The following is a 23,236-nucleotide window of genomic DNA, read 5'->3' as shown; positions in this document are numbered from 1 at the left end:
GAACATGAGTGGGGTATGCATTATTAGGTTTACATCTTCAGAGCAGGTCACTGTTCGATTCATCAGTAATCTCTCTCTCTTTCTCTTTTTCTCTCCCTCTCCCCCTTTCTCTTCCCCCCCCCTCTCTCTCCCCCCCCTCTCTCTCTACCTCTCTCTCATTCCCTCTCTTCCTCTCCCTCTCCCTCCCTCTTTCTGTCTCAATTCAAAAGGATTTTTAAGTCCTCAGTTTTTCATGTCACTCTCAGTCTGTGACATGCTGTCACATATTGTGCAGCTATTTTCATCATTGACTCCTCTGCAATAATAATAATATCTGAATACAAAAGCGTCTGAGGTTTCTCATTGTACTGGCTTAGATGGACACCAAGAATAAAAAATCCTTACATGAACATGAGTGGGGTATGCATTATTACGTTTACATCTTCAGAGCAGGTCACTTGTTCGATTCATCAGTAATCTCATTCTCTCTTTTTCTCTCTCTCTTTTTCTCTCCCTCTCCCCCTCTCTCTTTCCCCCCTCTCTCCCCCCTCTCTCTCTACCTCTCTATCGTTCCCTCTCTTCGTCTCCCTCTCTCCCTCTCCCCCCCTCTCTCTCTCCCCCTCTCTCTCTCTCTTTCTCTCCCCCTCTCTCTCTCTCCCTCTTTCTGTCTCAATTCAAAAGGATTTTTAAGTCCTCAGTTTTTCATGTCACTCTCAGTCTGTAACATGCTGTCACATATTGTGCAGCTATTTTATCATTGGCTCCTCTTCTCCCAGTAGAATTTTAAGTTTCCTCTTCTCTTCTATAGAATTGAAGTCCGGGATGAAAGCGGAAAAGTCTCTGGAATTGAGTGTCCCTCACTGATGAGTACTTAGGGCACTGTAGCAGAAAATGGTCCTCATCCTCCAAGACCCCCTGGTCACATTGCTGGCACAGTCTTCTTTCTCTGGGTTTGTAGGTCTGTCTATGCCATCCTAATTTGTTTTCCAGGCTGTGGGCGCTCAGTCTGTACAGGCTCAGGATCTGTATGTCTTTGGGGTCTTGTAGCACCTCCAGGTATGGGGCCAGTTTGGAGTCTCTCTGCAGTGACTGGTAAACAGGTAGTTTCTTGGAGTTTGTTATTTCATGTGTCCATACTCCAACATATTTTTCTTCGAAATAATTAATTATATTTTTTTATTTGTGATTTTGTCAGGCCAAATTGTGGGGAATTTGGAAAAGAGAAGGCGCTGATGAGTTGTTGCAGGCCACCAGGCTTGGGCTGGTTCTTCCTGGTCAGTAGGGCCTTTTGGTGGTACGAGTCAGGACTGCTGTTTTGTAGATGATCCCAGAATGATAGCGCCCTCTTCTGTATTGCAAGAAGTAAGGGAAATCTGCCCAGCTCTGACCGGAAAGCACTGTTGGAGGTGCTCCGGGGGACTTGGAGGAGTTGCTTGCAGAATTCCAGATAAAATATATTTCTGTTGGACTGGAGTCCCATTTGGATTGGTCTGAGTAGGTGACAAGACCCCAAACCTTACTGCCGTAAAGATGGATTGGGGTAATGACGCTATCAAAGATTCTAAGCCAGACTCTCACTGGTGGTTTTAGGTGGTACGTTTGTCTCCTGATGGCAAAGCAGTCTCTGCATGCCTTGTCTTTTAGTGCCTCTATGGCTGGCTTGAAACTTCCTGATTGGTTAATTTCTAGGCTGAGGTAAGTGTAGCTGTTAGTTTTATCAAGATTTGAGGTGGCCTTTGGAGCTACTTTAGAGTTTGAGTTGCCATCATCCCTAATATATAATAAAGCAATTGGGTTGGTTCCTCAAACCAAAAAAAAAAGATGGGATTGTGTAGGCAAGGTATTTTCATAAAACAATATAATTTATTACACAAATTAAAAAATGATATTAGAAATACATTTGAACAATTGCTATACAATTGTGACAGACATTAGCGGTCGGGCCGCATGGTTCCATATTACTTTGTGCAGATATGGTGATTCCCGATGTTTACTGTGGAGACATCCATGCTGAAAATTGCTGAGGATGTGAGTGAAACAAAGGGTTTCCGATGCGTTTCGGCTATGTAAAAAAGAGCCTTTCTCAAGGATATCACCAAAATTCTAAAAAGTGAACAAATATGAAATTAGTGACATCGTAACAGACTTGCAATATCATCTGTACAATTTTTAACATTTCAAACTTCATTAACACTCCCCAGTGTACCTTCCTGTGTGTTGATGCTCGTAATGGGAAAGCGGGGGGCGGCCTCCCCCACCTGCACCCCAGGTGCTGCAAAAAAATCCTAATGATGGCGTGGACCTAAAATACATAGATTTGGTTGGAGCCAGAGATATACATATATGTGTATACCTATGTATGTAAGTTGCCCCAGTATAGGTGTGTAGGGGGAATAAGCAGCTACTTACTTCTGACTTTAAATGAGGTACTTGTGAGTGCCTTTAACAGAAGTTCCACCGTTACCCTAGGAGGGGAGGGGGAGGGGGTGTCTTATTAGTAACAGGATAGGGTTGTTGCTGCATAAACATTTGAAAAGTGTCAATGAAAGATGAATTACTTGTCTTGCTGGGTAACAGGAAGACCTTGAGGAGGTACGAGATTACATATCTCGATTGCAGGAAAGAAGGAGGGTTTCCGGTGCTAGTCTGAGAGGAAAAAATTGGTAGTGTCAGTGGCAAGGCATTAGGTGGCCAGCAGTTAGTGTGCTGGCATGGGCGAGGAGTGTGTAGTTCAGGTCCTATGCACTTACTTTAGTAACTTAGTGCAGGGATTATGGAACACTTGGCAGGGTGCTGGGTCCAGGGTCCCTTTGAAGTACAGCAGCCTAAGTGGCATAATATTAACGTTTTTAGAGATCATGCCTGTGCATATAATATTGTAAATTAGACTCCCTGGTAGAGGACTTACTTTTGGCCTGGTGGCTAGTGGAAAAGCAGAGGCTGGTATGCTGAGAGGTTTCCTGATTTCTCCTGTCTGAAGTCCGCAGCCGAGACGTTCAGTCTCCTCAGGCTAGAGGAGAATGGCGTCTCTGAGGATCCCCGGCGTCCTTATGTATGCATCGCGCATGCATACATAAGTGCGAATGTGGGGCCTTTTACATGGGGAAAACCCGCCAAGAGTTTGGCAAAAGAGTCAACATACTGTACAGATCCAAAGCATGACAATAGGGAATTTTTACCTCCCACTTGGGCGACATGTCACCCAATCACATAATAACAAGATGCCCAGTGTCACCTTCATGGCCCTTGACAGGGTTCACATACCGTCACGAGGGGGGGATTGGAACCAAATCCACCTCCAACGCGAAATGCGCTGGATCAGACGCCTTAATGCTACAATCCCCCCAGGTCTAAACGACCATGAAAGTTATCGTACCTTCCAGGAGGGTTTTTCCTGCAGGAAATCGGACTAACGGAATAGGAACATCTATCTAGTTATACACATATATATATATATATCTCTGGCTCCACCCAAATCTATGTATTTCAGGCCCACGCCATCATTAGGATCTTGTTGCAGCCGAAACGTGTCGGAAACCCTTTGTTTCACTCACATCCTCAGCAATTTTCAGCATGGATGTCTCCACAGTAAACATCGGGAATCACCATATCTGCACAAAGTAATATGGAACCATGCGGCCCGACCGCTAATGTCTGTCACAATTGTATAGCATTTGTTCAAATGTATTTCTACTATCTAATTTGTGTAATAAATTATATTGTTTTATGAAAATACCTTGCCTACACAATCCCATCTTTTTTTGGTTTGAGGAACCAACCCAATTGCTTTATTAGTTTTATCAAGATTGCAGTTGTTTAACGTAAATGAAGGGCTCTTTGTTCGTTTTGTGTTCTTTCTTTGGAAGACCATGATTTTTGTTTTCTTTGTCCCTCTCTCTCCCTCTCTCCCTCTTTATCTCTCGCTCTCTCTCCCCCTCCCTCCCTCTCTCTCTCTCGCTCTCTCTCTTTTTCTCTCTCTCTGTCCCTCTTTCTGTCTCCCTCTCTCTTTCTTTGTCTCTAGATCACTTAAGTCTGGCCTATTTTGCAGGTATAGCTATGCAAAACTTTTTTTTAAAAAAAGTGCCTATACGGTTTAAAGTCCAATAATACACTGGGGTTGATTTACTAAAACTGGAGCACATTTGGAATCTGGTGCAGCCATAAATGGCAGTCAATCAGCTTCTAACTTCAATTTGTTCAATTAAGCTTTGACAAAACAAAATGGAGCTGATTGGTTTCTATGCAGAGCTGCACCAGATTGTACACGCTCCAGTTTTAGTAATTAAACCCCTCTGTCTCACCCTGCTCTGAACATGCTCATATGCTCTCTATTTTTATGCACTGTGCCAAATTTGTAGAAGCTGAGCTCCTAACAGCCTAAAGATTTACTGCTGTTCAGGAGCTCTGGGCTTCAGCAAAACGGAGGCCTCCAGCAAGAAGAAACAGGAACAAGGCTGGATGCAGTTTACAGCACACATTCTTTTTTGTAACATAATTATTAATGTGAAATATATATTTCATGCTAAACAGCATTATTTTTATAAAGTTGTTATGGGTAAAGTTCCACTTTAATGGCTTCACATTATTTTACAGGGAGACCAACAAATAAGTATTCCTCTTTGCTGTTTCCTAGGCTCAATACACAAGTAAAGACACCCTTTTGCAGCTAATCCAAGATGTCAAGAAGGTAACAATTCAACTCTTCCTATGCAATGTATAATATAGATATATTTTTATATGGTCACTATGGGCAAGTTTAAAACATTAGAACTTCTGTTCTATATGATTATCCCCTGAGTGAACAGATTATAATGAGAAAACAGAAAAGTGGACTCTAATATATTTCACAGCTTTGCTGGCTGGGAGATGTCAGTTCATCATTACATTGTGAGCTTAAAATAAGACATATAGCAATCAAGTTAAAAAAAAACACAAAAAAAAAAACACCTGGCATTTTCAGAATTTGTGACCCACAGGTAATACAGATTAATGCTGGCCATACACTGTGTGAGATTTGCTTTGTGGGTGACCCTGTCTGCCCTCTTCTGCTTGATGTCCTTTGTCTAAAAAGTTATAGCAACCGGGCAGAAAATGGTTGGCCAAACAGCAGCTAAATCCAATCCATTTCAGCTGCTGTTCGGGTATTCTGGCTGTCAGAATACAATAGCTGACACTGCAGTTTTGTCCATCTGATCTGTATAGCATATATGGAAAAACCTGCAGGCTGAACGAAAACGGAAAATTTACTATCAAATACTTACCATAATTATTCTTTCCTGATGGACTCCATGACAGCATACGTTGGGGTAGCTCCGCCCTCGCTCCTACCCCATAGGACCCCCTTGCCATAAATTTTCAGGCTGAGTCAGAGGCGGCGTTCTGTAACTAGCCTACTCATGACTATGGGAGGGAACTCCTGCTGCAATGGAGTCCATCAGAAAAGGAAAATAACAGTAAGTTTTCGATAATAAATTTTCAGTTTTCCTGACAGACTTCAATGGCAGCATACGTTTGGGAACGAACTAGCCCAAAAAAAAAAAGGGTGGGATGTCAGAAAAGTAGGGTTTCAATCATAGCCAACACACACTATGGATAGATATTGACAGCATAAGGAAGTTAGCTAGACACCACAAAGAGCCAGAACAGGGAGCCCACGAAGCCTACACACTCCTGGATGAGTGTGTGGTGACTGCTTCCATAGCAACCAAGCCCTAAGCTTTATAAGCCTAATGACTAGCTGAAATGACCAATCCAGCAAAAAAAAAAATCTGGATGACATCTCTGTCCTGCTGGTTCTACTAGAGAGAGTGACAAATATGTCCTAAAACTCTGAGCAAAAGAGTAGCTTGAGAGCATGCTTGTAAAAAATCCCAATATCCATGGCATGGAACCAGTTATTCTTGGTGTTCCTGCATTTGGGGCGAACAAATCCTTTTTTCTCATAGAATGCCAAAGCCCCCTCAAATGGCCGCCCAGTATGGATATAAACTCTACCCGTACTGGGCAGAAAGCCACAATGATCCCTCTTGACACAAGGCCTATTTCCCGGCAATCTCCTGACTGAGGAAAAGAACACATAGAAAGGCTGCCTTCATGACTGATACTTTACTCAAAACTGAACTGAAAGAGATACCACCTGGAGCAGCAAGCTGTCAAGGACCTAAATAGCCCTGATTCTGGCCAAACTTCCAGCTGAGAATGTAGACCTATAGAGATTGACATCATGGCTCAGTCCTTACTCCAACTGGACTGGAGGGGATCCCATCTGGAGCTGTAAGTCACCAATGGATCCTTCGTAGCCTAAAGCTGTAATCTTGGCAAACTTTCTGGCTGAAGAGCTAGCCTTTAGAGTGCATGTCTTCATAGCTCAGTCTTTATCCAGGCTGAACTGCAAACAGCACTCATCTGGAGCCAGCAAGAAAGCCCAGAGCAAGAAGTAAACCTTGTCTAAAGACTTTGTTCTCCTTTGAGTCTCAGATGCAACCCCCCATCAAAGTATTTGATGTGTAAGGGATAGTCTACCCAGGAGACATTGGATAAGACAGGGACTGTAGAGATCTGCCCTCTAAGAGAGCTTTAGGATCAGTTGATATCCAGAATGCACCTGACCAGAGGACTTAAGCAAAGAAAACAAAGCAGTCGAAACTGAACAAGCTCTATTCAAATCCTTTTGTAGGATTTACAGGTATTAGCTTAGAGAAACAGCCAAGCCTTAATAGTCTCTTCCTGCCAGGATGAGAAAGTGAAAGATGAACAAAGGTGGAATAATGCTCTTTATGACAGAAGATCTCATCAGAGAGAAAGGACTTCAATCGGTTATCCGGTATCAAAGGCAGGAACCAAGGCCTGTTTGGTCAATAGGGAGTTACTGCAAACATTGCCACGGTCTTAGCAACAGACCCCCCAAAAAACTGTATATGGATCAAACTGGAAAGCATATGGCTTTTGAGGCCTCTCCTGATCTGACACAGCATCCGCACCCAGGGCTTGGCCTAGGCCCTTAGGGAAAAACTTTCAGCTTGTAACAGTAAGGAGATGGTAACAGATGTAACTCTGAAATCTTGTCAAGAGATAAAATGCACTAGGAGGGATCTGTATGTAGGAACCACTTATTGCCCTATTGGGCCACAGAATACAGATTCTTCCCAGAAATTCTATGTAGATTTAAAAGAAATAAGGGAGATTCTACTCCACTCAGATCACAGTCATCTCTACCTCTTCATTGGACTGACCCTGCAGGTTCTGACCTGCTCCTGATGTAGGACGCCACTGTGAAGTTGTTCAGCCTCACTGGAGGCTAAAAAGCCTACTGTCAGATGACAAAAGGCGAATGGAGCATGAAAGTGCTGGCCACAAAACCTGAGTGTTCAAACTAACTTCCCAACCAGGGGGTTCTACTGGCAAAACAACTTCCTGACAGGGGAGTTCCACTGGCAATAACTGAACCCATGGTTTCATCTGCCTGTTTGCAAGACATGAATCGCTGGGTGCATGATCAACAATGGAGAAAAAAAAAAAACCTTTCAGGACAGGAGGCCTTTTCCATTGAGCACACCTCAATATAGGGATGGGAGAGACCATGGTTCTGATCATCAGGTATTGAGACACTGACAGGTGAAGAAAGCAAAGTCAGGAATACCCTGCTTCCTACCACCAGTATGCTCTAGTGGCAAAAACTATGTATCCTGAATCGTGATGGATTAAGCCCCCAGATACATAAGAATTTGCGATTTGTGTGTATTTCCCCACAAACGCTTACTGTACAAACTAAGGAAGGTAGGTATGGACCATAGGGTAAGTACCTGGATCGAGAACTGGCTCCAGGGGAGAGTCCAGAGGGTGTTGATTAATGGGGAGTACTCAGGTTTGGCGGGTGTGGAAAGTGGGGTCCCCCAAGGTTCTGTCCTGGGACCAATCCTGTTTAATTTATTCATAAATTATCTAGAGGAGGGGATATCTATTACAATCTCAGTATTTGCGGATGATACTAAACTAAGCATGCCAATATCTTCTATGCAGGATGTGGAAACCTTACAAGCAGACCTGAACAAAATAATGGGGTGGGCCAACTACATGGCAGATGAGGTATAATGTTAAAAAATGTAAAGTAATGCACTTGAGTGTCAGAAACACAAAAGCAAGCTACTCACTAGGGGGGGAACCTCTGGGTGAATCTAAGAAGGAAAAGCACCTGGGGGTACTAGTGGACAACAGGCTTGGCAGTGGCATGCAATGCCAAGCTGCTGCAAGCAAAGCCAACAGAATACTGGCATGTATAAAAAGGAGATTCACTCCAGAAATAAAAAGATTATTCTCCCAATCTACAAGACTGTGGTCCGGCCACATCTGGAGTATGCTGTCCAGTTCTGGGCACCGGTCCTCAGGAAAGATGTGCTGGAAGTGGAGAGAGTCCAGAGAAGGGCAACAAAAATAATTAGGGGAATGGAGGGCATCGGCTGAGGAAAGACTACAAGCACTGAACTGATTCTCTCTGGAGAAGAGACGCTTGAGGGGGGATATGATATCAATGTACAAATACTGTACTGGCGACCCTAGCATAAGGAACAAACTATTCAGAGAAAGGGAATACAATAAGACACGTGGCCACTTACTAAAACTAGAGGAAAAACGGTTTAACCTTAAAATACGTAAAGGGTTCTTCACCGTCAGAGCAGTAAGGATGTGGAATTCGCTTCCACAAGCAGTGGTATCAGCAGGGAGCATCGATAGTTTCAAAAAACTATTAGATGGGCACCTTAGAGACCACAACATACAGGGGTATACAATGTACGGTTAACAGCAAACACACACACACACACACACACACACACATCATAGGTTGAACTGGATGGACTGATGTCTTTTTTCAACCTCACAAACAATGTAACTATGTAACTATGTAGGAGTCACAAGACCCTTTTTGAAAGACTAGCCAGCCAATCTGCTGTAGGGTTCTGAGAACATCCTCCGTATACTTGACAGGAAATCCTGTCTAGAAGAGGAGTGGATCAAGAACCCAACCAACAGACATATGTGCTGCATGACGTCTTCATCTATGTAGAAACAGAGGTATGTCATAAGACCGCTCTGGGAAATGGAAATAGGCATTCCTCTGAGCAAAAATAGTACTCCTCCTAAAATCACATCTGCTGGAATTGGAATTGCTATCCCTAGAGACAGTAAGAACCACGTTGGCTAGCAGAACTTGCTTATTGTTGCTGGAGCAAACCTAGCCTAGCAGAAGAGGAGCAACCAGGTACCCATAAGATACGTATGGGTGGCACAAATATGAAAAAAAGGCCAGTAAGCAACCTTTCCCCCATAAGTGGAGCTCTATGCCGAATACTTGGTTGAGGACTCTTTGTCTCTTCAATTCTTTCTGGACTCCAAGCCAGAACTGCAGGAGCAAACTTTTGGAGTTGGACACTGACTCTTGAACTGCAGTCCTCTTTCTTTCAGCAGACATGTACTCTGAGGAAAGGAGGCCGGACTAAACACAGCTCTTGGCTGTCAAATGAGGCTAGCCCTTGAAGGTTACTGTTTAGACCAGCCGCTCTCAACCTGCGGGTCGCGACCCCTTTGGGGGTCGAACGACCCTTTCACAGGGGTCGTCTAAGACCATCGGAAAACAAATATTTCCGATGATCTTAGGCAGGGAACGCACCGCGGCACTGGCACCTGAAAAATAAAATGTCCGCGGCCGGCCTGACAGATACACTGCGCATGCGCCGCCGCTGCTCGGGAAAGCCCGTACACGATTGCCTATTCTCGGGCAGACGGCGCATGTGCAGTGAGGTGTTGGCACCGGGCAGCGCCATTTTTAAATGCAGGGCGCCTCACCAAACGGTAAGTGAGACCCCTCCGCAGCCCCTGCATCTCCTCAGGAGATGCAGTGCTGCGGGCATTTTCCAGGAGAATCTCCTGTACCATGCCCGCAGCACTGCATCTCCTGTACTATGCCAGCAACACTGCCTCTCCTGTACCATGCCCATAGCTCTGCATGTACCATGCCCACAGCCCTGCATCATGCCCGCAGCCCTGCTTTTCCTACACCATGCCCGCAAGCCCCTGCATCTCCTGCATCATGCCCATGGCCCCTGCATCATGCCCGTAGCCTCTGCATCTCCTGCACCATCCAAGCTATTTGCTATCAAATAAAGCTAGCCCTTTAAGGGGGATTGTTTAAACTCTCGCAATGCAGACAAGAATGTTCTACTTGTAGAATAATTTCCAGCAATTTTCCATCAAGATAAAGCTAGCCCTTGAAGGGGCAGAAAAAAACTCTTGAAAAGTGCAAGTGATGTTGGGACCGGCGATACCACATAAATATTATGTCTGTGTAATTCCATAAACCATATAATTCATATAAAAAGTGCATATAGTGCTTGAACCAAAGTGCTGCGTGCTAAAAAACTTTCAATACATTCGCATGGGCTGTGCTCAGTGTACCATATAAAATCACATGTGTACATATAAAGTGCTGAGTGCTATTGATACCGTGCTATAACAAAGTTTGGCGCCAGTGGGTGTACCACCGATTGCATCGTTGCTTACCGCACTCTTAGGAAGGTGGCTCAGCACTCCCTGGTCACTAGAACAGAAAATAAGCCTCCATTGCGTAGTATATACTTGTTAGGGTGAAACAACGTAGCATCCACTCCCATTTAGGGAGTTCACTATCAGCTTGAGGTGTTCGCCGGGTCGCTTCCGCGTTCCACCGGCTCAAACCACCGTTCCCGGAAGTGACGTACTGACGTACGCAAACCACGCCCTACGCGTTTCGTCATACGACGTCATCTGGAGCGTGCCATCTATCGCTACTCCCGGTCTTTTTATAGGCTGGGTCGGCGCCATCTTAGTGCACCAATTTGAGGCCGGACACGGCGGCCATCTTGGTGCACCCATACCGCAGCCTAAACAGCATAACTCATCATGTGAACTCCCTATTTGCTGCGTGTGCCGTATACATAAACATACATTTTATTTAAAACTTACAATACGACTCCACATATTAAAACACTATAATATGTTAAAATACATTATGTTTTGTGCCATATTGTGCGAACCAGTGATGTGTCTGATTTGATCGGAGTGAGCCGATAATCAGTGCTGCCGATAAAACTTGTAAAATATGTGAATAAATAGTTTGAGTGATACAGTGATTAGGTGATAATGTTGACTTCTTCATATTTAATAGTGGGCCCAAGTGTCTGTGCGATAAATAATAAAAATATAAAAAATATTATAAAAAGTGCCCATACATGTAACAATAATATCGGTGAGATAAAAATCGTACAAAAAAGTTTTTAATTATTAAAAAATTAAAAATTATAAAAACTTTGTAAGAGGAGGTCCTCTATACAAGTCCATCCATAGATATAAGTCCATATTGCTCCTGACTTTGTATTTCTGGGTTGAATCCTATATTTTATGGGTAAAAACAAATGCAGTTCCAGACGAAAAAATATACTAAAATTAAAAGGCTGAAAGATGAGACCCAATAGGATGAAGGATGACATAATAAATTGGTGAAACCGAAGGTGGTGGGATACTTGCAATTGGATATTCCCATGAGGATATTTTTCTTGGAATGAGGAATTTTCAGCGAGAAGTTAGATATATGTATATTAAATATGGCAAAAAAGGCTTCACTTCATATAAAAACTTGGAGGATGATAAAGTTAGATGCGTTAGAACATGCATTAATTGCATTAAAACTGCATCTAAAAATATTAAAGTCGAATAATTAAAAAAATTCCAAGAAATTACAAAAGATTAAGAAAAAACAAACGATAAAATGGGAGTGTGTTGATACTAGAAATATTTCTAAAAATATTTCTAAAATGATATATCCAAAAACATTTCTAATAAGGAGGATCTGAAAAAAGTCAAAGGAGACTCCTAAAAATTAGGGATCCTTTAAAACCAATAAGATCCTTTAAGATTCATAAAAAAGGCTCTTAAAAAATGTTCCTTAAAAAGGTTCCTTAAAAAAGGGGGGTCGGAGAGGTTTCCTTAAAAATCGGTGATGAAACAGTTCAAATCGATATCGATATTCAGGCCTTTAGGCTGAAGGGTCTGCATCAGATATATCCACTTTGTTTAGTTTTTAGATACATCTATTCTCTTGTTACTTCCTCTCCAATTATTCTTTATTTTGTCTATGGCATAAAAAACCATTCCCGTGGGGTTCTGCGAATGATGAGTCTTAAAATGTCGTGACAGACTCTGTTTGTCAAACCCCTTACGGATATTTTTAACGTGTTCCCTTATACGGACGAAAAGGGGTCTGGTGGTGCGGCCTACATATTGTAACCTACATGGACATTCCACCACGTAGGTTACATGCGTGCTTGTGCACGTTATGGTATCTTTGATCTCATAGATTTTTCCTGTACTTTGTGCCGTAAAAGATGTTGTCTTTCTTTTCTTTTCCCTTGATGTTCTGCACGGTAGGCATTTCCCACACCTAAAGAAACCTTTCAGACTGGTTGGAAGATGTATTTTCTTTGGAGGGTCAATAACATTGTGCACCAACCGATTTCTCAGGTTCGGTGCTTTTCTATAGATGAAAGTGGGTTTTGTGGGGAGGATGCGGTATGGGTGCACCAAGATGGCCGCCGTGTCCGGCCTCAAATTGGTGCACTAAGATGGCGCCGACCCAGCCTATAAAAAGACCGGGAGTAGCGATAGATGGCACGCTCCAGATGACGTCGTATGACGAAACGCGTAGGGCGTGGTTTGCGTACGTCAGTACGTCACTTCCGGGAACGGTGGTTTGAGCCGGTGGAACGCGGAAGCGACCCGGCGAACACCTCAAGCTGATAGTGAACTCCCTAAATGGGAGTGGATGCTACGTTGTTTCACCCTAACAAGTATATACTACGCAATGGAGGCTTATTTTCTGTTCTAGTGACCAGGGAGTGCTGAGCCACCTTCCTAAGAGTGCGGTAAGCAACGGTGCAATCGGTGGTACACCCACTGGCGCCAAACTTTGTTATAGCACGGTATCAATAGCACTCAGCACTTTATATGTACACATGTGATTTTATATGGTACACTGAGCACAGCCCATGCGAATGTATTGAAAGTTTTTTAGCACGCAGCACTTTGGTTCAAGCACTATATGCACTTTTTATATGAATTATACGGTTTATGGAATTACACAGACATAATATTTATGTGGTAGCGCCGGTCCCAACATCACTTGCACTTTTCACCATTCTACTACCTCAGTGGTAGGTTGGGGGCAGCTTACACCACCATTTTTTGGTCCAAATAAGTCCAAAAAAAAGTACTGAAACTCCATAGCGCTGGTATCTAAACCCTTTAGAAAAAAACTCTTGCAATGCAGACCAGATTGTCCCACTTGTCATAATTATTATCCATTGCATTGGAAGGGAGGCAAGGGTTTAAGGCAAGCTCCCAGGCTGCCTTAACCCCTGGTTGGGGTTTGAACTTGAGCAACCCAGTACAGCAAGGTGCTGACCACTAGGGCATTCAGCTGCTCTGTCCTGTTCAATTTGCATCCCTCTTGAAGAATGATCTTCTAGCTTAAACATCATAGGAAAAAAGGCAAGGCACTCCTTTGGAATTGCTAATTGCATTGCAGGTACCTCTGCCATTTTAGGCATCCTAGCAGCCTACGAAAGGTGGTACAAAAAAACCTGCTTAAAGATCTCCCTCAGCTGCATATTCCTTTTAGGAATTGTTTGAAGAGAGGTAAATTGGCCAATTGACTGGTCCTGCAAGGAAAAGCTTGACATTGTCAGAGTAGAGAATCCTTGCACAGGGAGATTTGAAACAAACTCCTTTAGAGTGTCTTGAGTACTCATGGCAACCTGATGGTCGCTGTCATCTTGCAACCTAGATGCCTGAACAAGGCAGATAAATACAGGGTTTTACCAGCCAGGGCATGGCACCACATCTAAGGACTGGTAAGCTGCAATATATTTTTATCCTTTTAAAAGTTGTTTTTTTTACTGGACCAATAGTACTCTAATGGGCCATTTATATACTGTATGTATATAAAGTGATTATCACATCCCCTCTTAATTTTTTTTTTCCCATAGGTGAATACATTCAGTTCAGTTGATCCTCCCTCATAGCTGAAGTCCTTCCCATTATTTTCCAATTTGGTTTTTAGTCTTATCCCAAGAATGTTAAAAATAACTATTCCCTAAGATGACTTTAATTTAATTTTTGTGGGACTCACAAATGCCAGTCTTACTTTTGCACTTGTAGTTTACTTCTGAAACATTTAACACATTTTTAGATGTATTGATTAAAATCAATTATTTTTATGATTGTAAGACCAGAGTTTACACATTGTAGTAAACTGAAGATTTTAAAGTCATGGGTATATGAAATTTTTTGATGCACCAGTGATTATAGCACTCTGCAATTATACAGAATATATTAAGAACAGCTGTTCATTTATTCTAATTTCTTTTATGGGTTAACCTTGATACTTTTAGGAGAACTAAACAGTGTCTGGTATTGTACTTAGTAGATACACAATGATTTCATTATCTGAGTAAAGCTTTAGGAACTTGGTATCACTTTCTTTTCTATGAATGCAATATTAATGAAATTAATAGTGACTTATAATTGATGTGATTCAATTTTATAGACTTAGTGGATTATTATTATTATACATAATGTACTGCCCAATTCAGATAATTATGGATTTTTATAAATAAAACAAATTATTTACCTACTGACTTAACTAGTCAATGAAACAAACAACTGAATATTAATAACGCAAACAAAAACACAAAAAAAGGGGCGCACCGACCTAGCGCATTATCCTCATTACAGGCTTTATTAGTTGAAATATAAAAATGGCTACTCACAAACGTAGGTGAAAATCAATCACATCAAACTCATGCACTTGAGTATCAGAAGTAGTCCATACAGGTGTCCATAGTCTCATTAGGATGACGTCTGACGCGTTTCGAGGCATAAGCCTCTTCCTCAGAGCCACTGTGGCATGATCTACTCACAGGTTTAAATACCAGTGCAAGGGCCCAAAGGCCATCCATGTGGTCTACAGAGCTCCTCCCTCTGGGGCGTGGCAGTGGTGCTGGAACTCATTCCATGTTCAACACTGCCAATCATCCTCTAGCAGGGTGTGTTTATCTAATCCATATAGTACATACTTCCTTTTTCCATATACAAACCAATAATACATATAAATAAAAACAAGAGCATAAATACAACTGCAAATACAATTTTGGATGTAAATATAATACAATAGTAGATATAAATCTAGACCAAATATTCTTTGATAAGAATACAGGTGTAAAGGGATATAAAGGGATATAAACACCTTTGTTCTGGGTGAATGGCCATTTGCAAGCCGCATAGCCAGTGCCTACCTTTCTAAGTCCTGGGCAATATTAGAACTTTGAAAAACTAAATAATGACTTTTTTATTACCATCCCTTTTTTTTTTTTTTCTAGGTTTTTCTTTATTTTAGACTTTGAGAACAAACTTAATTTGTTAGTGATCACAATTTGAAGTAACTCTAGACAGATACAGCTTATAACACATATAAATGTAAACTTTTCTACTCTATAGATCAAACGTGTGATTTAGATACCCTTACTCTATAGCCAGGTAGGTGCTACACCTATTTCCTATTTCATCTTTGCAGAATCTTCTGTGACTTTTCTGCTCACTGAAAAAAGAAAGACTATTGAACACATTGATTTACTAAACTGGAGAGTGCAAAGTCTGGTGCAGCTCGGCATAGAAACCAATCAGCTTCCAGGTTTTTTGTTAAAGCTTAATTGAACAAGCTGAAGTTAGCAACTGATTGGCTACCATGCACAGCTGCACTCGATTTTGCACTCTCCAGTTTCAGTAAACGAACCCCATTGTCCAATGATCAGGAGAGTGACATAGGAAGCTCTGAGGCTGAAGAGGATAGAGGGATGCCTCCAATCATCTGTGAGCTTGTCTTAATAGAATGATAGGTATTTTTGCAAATACAGCAGTTCACATATGTATATTTAATCTTTATACTTACTGAAGCTACTTACCTGGAGTTATGCATTTCCATATCATTGTTTCACTTTAGTTATCTTTGAATCTGGTTTAGGGTAACCTCCAAGCATCATACAAGATCACCCTCCTAGATGTTGGACTTGTTATAGAATATCTTATGGGTGGAACATACAGGTGCAACTACACAAAAAGAAACTTCAAAACAATGTACAAAAAGCTTAATCAGGTATTCATTGAGCTCCATTTAAATGTTAAATGTTCCCTGAAATTACTGATAACTGCTTATGGTTACCACGTGTTCTTTTTATTTTAATATATGGATCTTGAATCTCATTTCACACAAGGCTAGGTCCTCCAACAGTAATGACACTGACAGGAGTTGGTTGGGAAGAATTACAAAAATCTAATTATAATTTTGTAAAAAAAAAAAAAAAAATTGTTTAAACCATGGGCATGAAAAGCAAATGCCATAAACACCCCCCCCCCCCCTTCCAATGTTAGTTTATTCCAAACCCTCAGAACCAGAAATCAGGGATGGAATGAGAGTGCTAGCAAACTGAGCCAGTCATGCTCTCATGCATTTTGCAGCCTATCATTGTAAAATGTTTTAGGTCTAGATGGTTTAGAGGATTTTAGGCAGCAATGGTGGGATCACAGAGTGGGTCACCAGTAAGGCAATGCTTACTTATAGTCTAACTGGCAAAAATAAAGGGTAACTCCATTTCTGTAAAAAGAATGCAGCAACAAAAAAATATATATATTCTAGCATATACAATTGCCATATTGTAATTATTCAAAAATGACCTTTCCTTTTCAATCTGCAGCCCCTGTAATTTTCTGTAAAATTCATTCTAATTTGGCAACCTGAAGACACTGTTGTATAGAGCACCTTCAGAAATGTAATTTCCTGCTTGTGTGATTGAAATATGCATTTTCCTAAAAGTCTGCTTGAGTCAAATTTTAGGCGTTCTCTACAATATAAATTTTCGTTTTGGTGAGATAAGCTACAGGGGTTAAAGGCTTAGTTCACCTTTTAGAACATGTTACACCTGTATTTAGGGTGTAACATGTTCCAGCCCCCATCCCCTTAGTGCCCCCCACTCCATGACAGCAGGAAGGGGGCTCCAGCCACTGTCACTTTTAAAATTGGCTGGGCAGATGGACTTGAAGTTCTCAGTGGGCAATAAGTGCACTGATTAGCACACTTGTATTCCTTTTAAATTTCCTCTAGTTTTCTAACCGAAAGCCAATACTGTAAGCTAGAGGGAGTGTGTGTAGTGCAATGTTTTAAAGGCCCCTTTGGGAGAAAAATAATAAATGCACATTTTTTTCCTTCAAAAATATGTGCATTTACTATTTTTTTTTTCCTAAAGGTGAACTTATTCTTTAAATACTTTTGATGCAGACACTGCAACTTTTCTCAGAACACTAAGAGTGCACCAGGTGATTATGGGTAACTAGCCACTCCTATTCAAAACTGGTATCCAAAAGGCATGGCGAACAAAATAAGCTTTTTCTTCAGGGAAGAAAAAGGTAGAATTCTGCAACAAAGTTTGTTAAAATCCCTGCAATGTAAATTAATCACCCATAGGGATTTTTTTTTTCAACAAAAGTGGAGTTACTCTTTTTAAGGTGGGAAGAAAATGTTAATAGCTAAAGGCTTTGAGTAGTGCCTAGACAATCTGCTAGGGCAGTGGTCCTCAACTCCGGTCCTCGGGGCCCACTAATAGGCCAGATTTTAAGTATTACCTTGGGGAGATGCAGACTAGAGTACTGCAATCACTGAGCAGCAAATTATATCACCTGGGATGTATTTCCGTTATCTTGCAAATCTGGCCTGTTAGTGGGCCCTGTAGGCCAGGGTTGAGGACCACTGTGCTAGGGTGTGTGGATCACAAGATTGAGTGAAGAGAATTACAGTTCACGTATATGTATGTCAAAGGTATAATGTTAGGCTGTTAACATTGTAAAAATTGTTGGTTGTTAATTGAAAAACCTGTGCAATGTTAGATTATACTAGTACATGTACATTTGCTAAGTTCCATAAAAAGATAGCAAGACCGCAACTTTAGGCTCCTGGGACCTCTAGCAGACCCTTCTAATGATAATCTATCTCACATGGAGGTTAGGCTCTAAGATGGAAGCATGGGGTGGTAGTATTCAATCCAAGATTCTACATTTTAAGAAATATATTATCTGTATTTAACAGTATAATGATTAAATATTTATTTATGAAAAAGGCATCTATCCTTCGTTTTACTTCAGCAAACCAAATTAATTGTTTTCCTTAGTAGCTAGTAAAATATAGTTTGTATTGGAATTTTGTTGGGGGGAGGCTTTGAAATGGAATGCCAGCTATGGATCTTTTGGGATTTGGATGTTGAACTAATGTTGCAACAGTTTAAACACTTAAGTCTAGAATCTGCTGAGTATTGGATAGGTCAACCAGTTGTGTATGACATTTCCAAACTTGTCACGTCCACTGAGACATTTACATCATTGTGCCAGATGAAGATGTGCAAGTCTGGATGGTACCATGTACCAACAAGTGCAAACAGGCAAATTCTAATTCTAGGGTGGTTATGTTAATAGCGCCTAAGGCAATTGTGTTGCCAGTCTTCCTTGTATTTTTTTTTAAACTCCATTTTCATTGTAAATTATACTTAGTTACAGCACGTTTTATAAAAAATCATTATATGTAAACATAACACAGTGTAACGAGAGTAGAGAAGACTTTGCAAGAGCTAGGCCTTCATCGTGTAAAGTAACATAGCTCACGTGCTGACAAATATCTAGAAAGCAGAATATTTACAAAATATTCAAAGATCCATATCGAAATTATAAACGATTAAACTTTACTGAACTAAGGTTATTAAAGCAGTGGTCTAGTCTTCCTTGTACTCAGTATCACCAAGGGCTTTCCCCAACTTGGAAGTGTAATTATGTATTTTTAATGATCAGAAAATAAGTTGAGGTGCGAAGATTAATATAGGTTTAAAAGCTAGAGGAGTGTAATGGCATTTCTGTTCATAAGTAGTCAGTTGGACTGTGTGATTGTTGTTTCATATTAGTAATAGGATTCAGTGCCTGATTTGTACCTATAGAAAGAAGTCTACAACTGGTCTATTGTACCATATCTCTATCAAGAGAGGAATTAGCATTTATGGTTGACAGTTTTACACCAATTGAATACCTGGGGCATTCCAGTCTGGGGAGGGGGGGGGGGATGGGTGGAGTAATAATGGATCACGCTGTAAAGTAGTGGTTGATGTGCTAGATTAGCTTGCTATAATGGTAAATGGTATTCTTTTTCATTCTAGAGTTTAGGCCAATCAAATCAAGGAAGCTCTTCAAAAAGTGACGACTCTCTGGGAAGAATAGATGGGAAAGCAAAAACAAGACACGATCACTTCCTTCAGACTGCCAAACCTTTTAAGTCTAAGGTATCATTTTTAAATGAAACTTGACAATCTAGACAAGGATATGAAGATATGTTCTCTTTAATAACATTTTTTTCTTTCCTTACTGGCAGAATGACACAAGTGAAAAAGAAAAAGTCCCCAGATCTGGTACAGCTCATCGTGAGGATGACAGTGGAAAACCTTTCCACTATCCATATAATGAGCTCCTAGTTTGGGCAGTGTTGATGAAAAGACAAAAGATGGCACTCTTCTTCTGGCAGCATGGAGAAGAATCCATGGCTAAGGCACTGGTTGCTAGGTGTCTGTTCCGAGCAATGTCAAGGGAAGCTAAGAAATGGGACATCATTGATGATACACCGGATAAGCTCAAAGAATATTCCAAGTAAATATATTTCGTTTTATCAGCGATTACGTGACATACAAGAAAAGTGGCCTAGACACTAACAATTCTGCCACAGAATCATGCATGATCCAGCCACTAATCTGCTTTCTAATGAGATTGCACTAGAACCATGGGTGGTCAAATCCGTCACATCACGGGGGGGCTTTCTAGAGATGTTCTCAGCGATGTCACCTCTATAAGGAAATCAACAGTGATCAGCTGAGAAGCTTCCAACCTGTTCAATTGACGCCATACCCTACCCCCACAGAAAAAGTGTGGGCAGGGGATGGCTGGGTAGGGTCTTCTTATATATGAATGATCCCAAAACCAGCCATTTCCAAATGTATGCCTTATGGGAAGCAGAATGAACAAAATACATAGTATAATAAATACAGCATATTATTGTTGTTACTATTACTGTTTAATTTGTTTTTATGTGATTTTTTTTTTTTTTTTTTTGTGTGCGACTATGCTGACAGCACTTTGTTATCCTCTCTGCCATAGAGAATTTGGAGATCTGGCAGTTGAACTCCTTGATAAGGCCTACCAGCGGAATGAAAGAAAGACAATGAAGATACTAACATATGAGCTACGCAACTGGAGCAAATCTACTTGCCTTAAGCTGGCTGTTTCAGGAAAACTCCAAACATTTGTTTCACATGAATGTACTCAGAAATTGCTGACAGAAATATGGATGGGAAGGCTGAGCCTGAGGAAAAATTCATGGTTAAAGGTAGCTATGAAAAGATGAAAATGATAAAGCTAGCCTGCAAATATTACATGGTGCCAAAGTTAGAAAGTGCACTCGGCTTTTTTGAATTGTCTGGAAGAATCCACAAAGACAGAACACACCCACGGGAAGGAGTAGAAAGCATGGCTACAGTGCTGTTTTAAAGCTGAACTAGGGGCACAAACACTTTTGTTGAAATATATTACCTAGTAGCCACAAAGGATATAAATACACTTTGTGTGCACAACATGCCTTTGCATTACTTTTGTTATTACCTGGCAAAAGTAGCATTGCCTTTGTTATTACCTGGCATTGCCATTATCCCTGGTTTGCATATATAGGTCCCTCTCAAAAAATTAGCATATTGTGATAAAGTTCATTATTTTCTGTAATGTACTGATAAACATTAGACTTTCATATATTTTAGATTCATTACACACAACTGAAGTAGTGCAAGCCTTTTATTGTTTTAATATTGATGATTTTGGCATACAGCTCAGGAAAAACCAAAATTCCTATCTCAAAAAATTAGCATATCATGAAAAGGTTCTCTAAACGAGCTATTAACCTAATCATCTGAATCAACTAATTAACTCTAAACACCTGCAAAAGATTCCTGAGGCTTTTAAAAACTCCCAGCCTGGTTCATTACTCAAAACCGCAATCATGGGTAAGACTGCTGACCTGACTGCTGTCCAGAAGGCCATCATTGACACCCTCAAGCAAGAGGGTAAGACACAGAAAGAAATTTCTGAACGAATAGGCTGTTCCCAGAGTGCTGTATCAAGGCACCTCAGTGGGAAGTCTGTGGGAAGGAAAAAGTGTGGCAGAAAACGCTGCACAATGAGAAGAGGTGACCGGACCCTGAGGAAGATTGTGGAGAAGGACCGATTCCAGACCTTGGGGGACCTGCGGAAGCAGTGGACTGAGTCTGGAGTAGAAACATCTAGAGCCACCGTGTACAGGCATGTGCAGGAAATGGGCTACAGGTGCCGCATTCCCCAGGTCAAGCCACTTTTGAACCAGAAACAGTGGCAGAAGCGCCTGACCTGGGCTACAGAGAAGAAGCACTGGACTGTTGCTCAGTGGTCCAAAGTACTTTTTTCGGATGAAAGCAAATTTTGCATGTCATTCGGAAATCAAGGTGCCAGAGTCTGGAGGAAGACTGGGGAGAGGGAAATGCCAAAATGCCTGAAGTCCAGTGTCATGTACCCACAGTCAGTGATGGTCTGGGGTGCCATGTCAGCTGCTGGTGTTGGTCCACTGTGTTTTATCAAGGGCAGGGTCAATGCAGCTAGCTATCAGGAGATTTTGGAGCACTTCATGCTTCCATCTGCTGAAAAGCTTTATGGAGATGAAGATTTAATTTTTCAGCACGACCTGGCACCTGCTCACAGTGCCAAAACCACTGGTAAATGGTTTACTGACCATGGTATTACTGTGCTCAATTGGCCTGCCAACTCTCCTGACCTGAACCCCATAGAGAATCTGTGGGATGTTGTGAAGAGAAAGTTGAGAGACGCAAGACCCAACACTCTGGATGAGCTCAAGGCCGCTATCGAAGCATCCTGGGCCTCCATAACATCTCAGCAGTGCCACAGGCTGATTGCCTCCATGCCACGCCGCATTGAAGCAGTAATTTCTGCAAAAGAATTCCCGACCAAGTATTGAGTGCATAACTGAACATAATTATTTGAAGGTTGACTTTTTTTGTATTAAAAACACTTTTTTTTTATTGGTCGGATGAAATATGCTAATTTTTTGAGATAGGAATTTTGGTTTTTCATGAGCTGTATGCCAAAATCATCAATATTAAAACGATAAAAGTCTTGCACTACTTCAGCTGTGTGTAATGAATCTAAAATATATGAAAGTCTAATGTTTATCAGTACATTACAGAAAATAATGAACTTTATCACAATATGCAAATTTTTTGAGAGGGACCTGTATCTTTTACAGAGATCAGAGCTGTGGGAGGGGCTCCTAAGACCCACCCACTAGAAGCTGCCTGCAGAGAACTACAGGGGGGAGGAGGAGTAAAGACCAATCACCCTGCACAAGTAGATCAAGCAGCAGTGAGCAGTCTGTATTACAGAAAGTTTCCCATTGGAGTCATGCACAGATCTGGAAAGAAAATACACAAAGCATGCCGATATTCAAGTAGGATTACACATGCCTATTGTATTTGTTCAAAATTTGCTTACCTGGAGTTCAGTTCTAAAGAAAGCATCCTCAGCATTGCTTTAACTGTGCATGGCCATACTCCATTCATGTTAAGAAGTGGTGACTTAAGGCCCGTACACACGTAGCGATTGTCGGCCGTAAATATTCGGCCGCCGAACAATTGGCGGATTTTCGGCTTGTTAGTATGATGCTTCCGACAACCGACTGCGACTTTAAAATTTTCGTTGGCCAACACCAGAACGGCCGATTGTTCGCCAGTCAGTACAGAATTCGGCCTACAAACAGCAGATGAGCAAGACTGGGCATGCTCAGAGAAGAAAAAACACACGGAAAGTTAACCATCACATGACATCACTTCTGCAGTCAGCTGTTGTTGGCCGACAAACAGACAGTTTCATTTGGAAACAGAAGGAAGCATAGTTGTCTACAGAATGTTCTCAGTATAACACACAAAGGTTAAAGTTGTTTAATTTGCCTAGATATATTAAAGGAAATAAGATGTTTTAAAAGTATACATTTTTTCTAAAA

General features: G+C 41.3%; 1 protein-coding gene across 1 annotated transcript in view; it reads left to right on the top strand.

The window, feature by feature from the left end:
- Positions 1 to 23,236, top strand: part of LOC309553122 (transient receptor potential cation channel subfamily M member 7-like) — a 184,132-nt gene that overhangs the window by 75,779 nt on the left and 85,117 nt on the right. The window contains exons 13-17 of the mRNA XM_082254018.1: positions 4,613 to 4,666; positions 16,085 to 16,216; positions 19,311 to 19,433; positions 19,523 to 19,794; positions 20,299 to 20,527. Of these exons, the coding sequence (XP_082110144.1) occupies positions 4,613 to 4,666; positions 16,085 to 16,216; positions 19,311 to 19,433; positions 19,523 to 19,794; positions 20,299 to 20,527 (810 nt within the window). The remainder of the gene's footprint in view (positions 1 to 4,612; positions 4,667 to 16,084; positions 16,217 to 19,310; positions 19,434 to 19,522; positions 19,795 to 20,298; positions 20,528 to 23,236) is intronic.

This window comes from Pelophylax lessonae, assembly GCF_965119305.1.
Source record: "Pelophylax lessonae genome assembly, chromosome: 4".
Taxonomy (NCBI): domain Eukaryota; kingdom Metazoa; phylum Chordata; class Amphibia; order Anura; family Ranidae; genus Pelophylax; species Pelophylax lessonae.
This window is presented reverse-complemented; position numbering and strand designations above follow the sequence as displayed.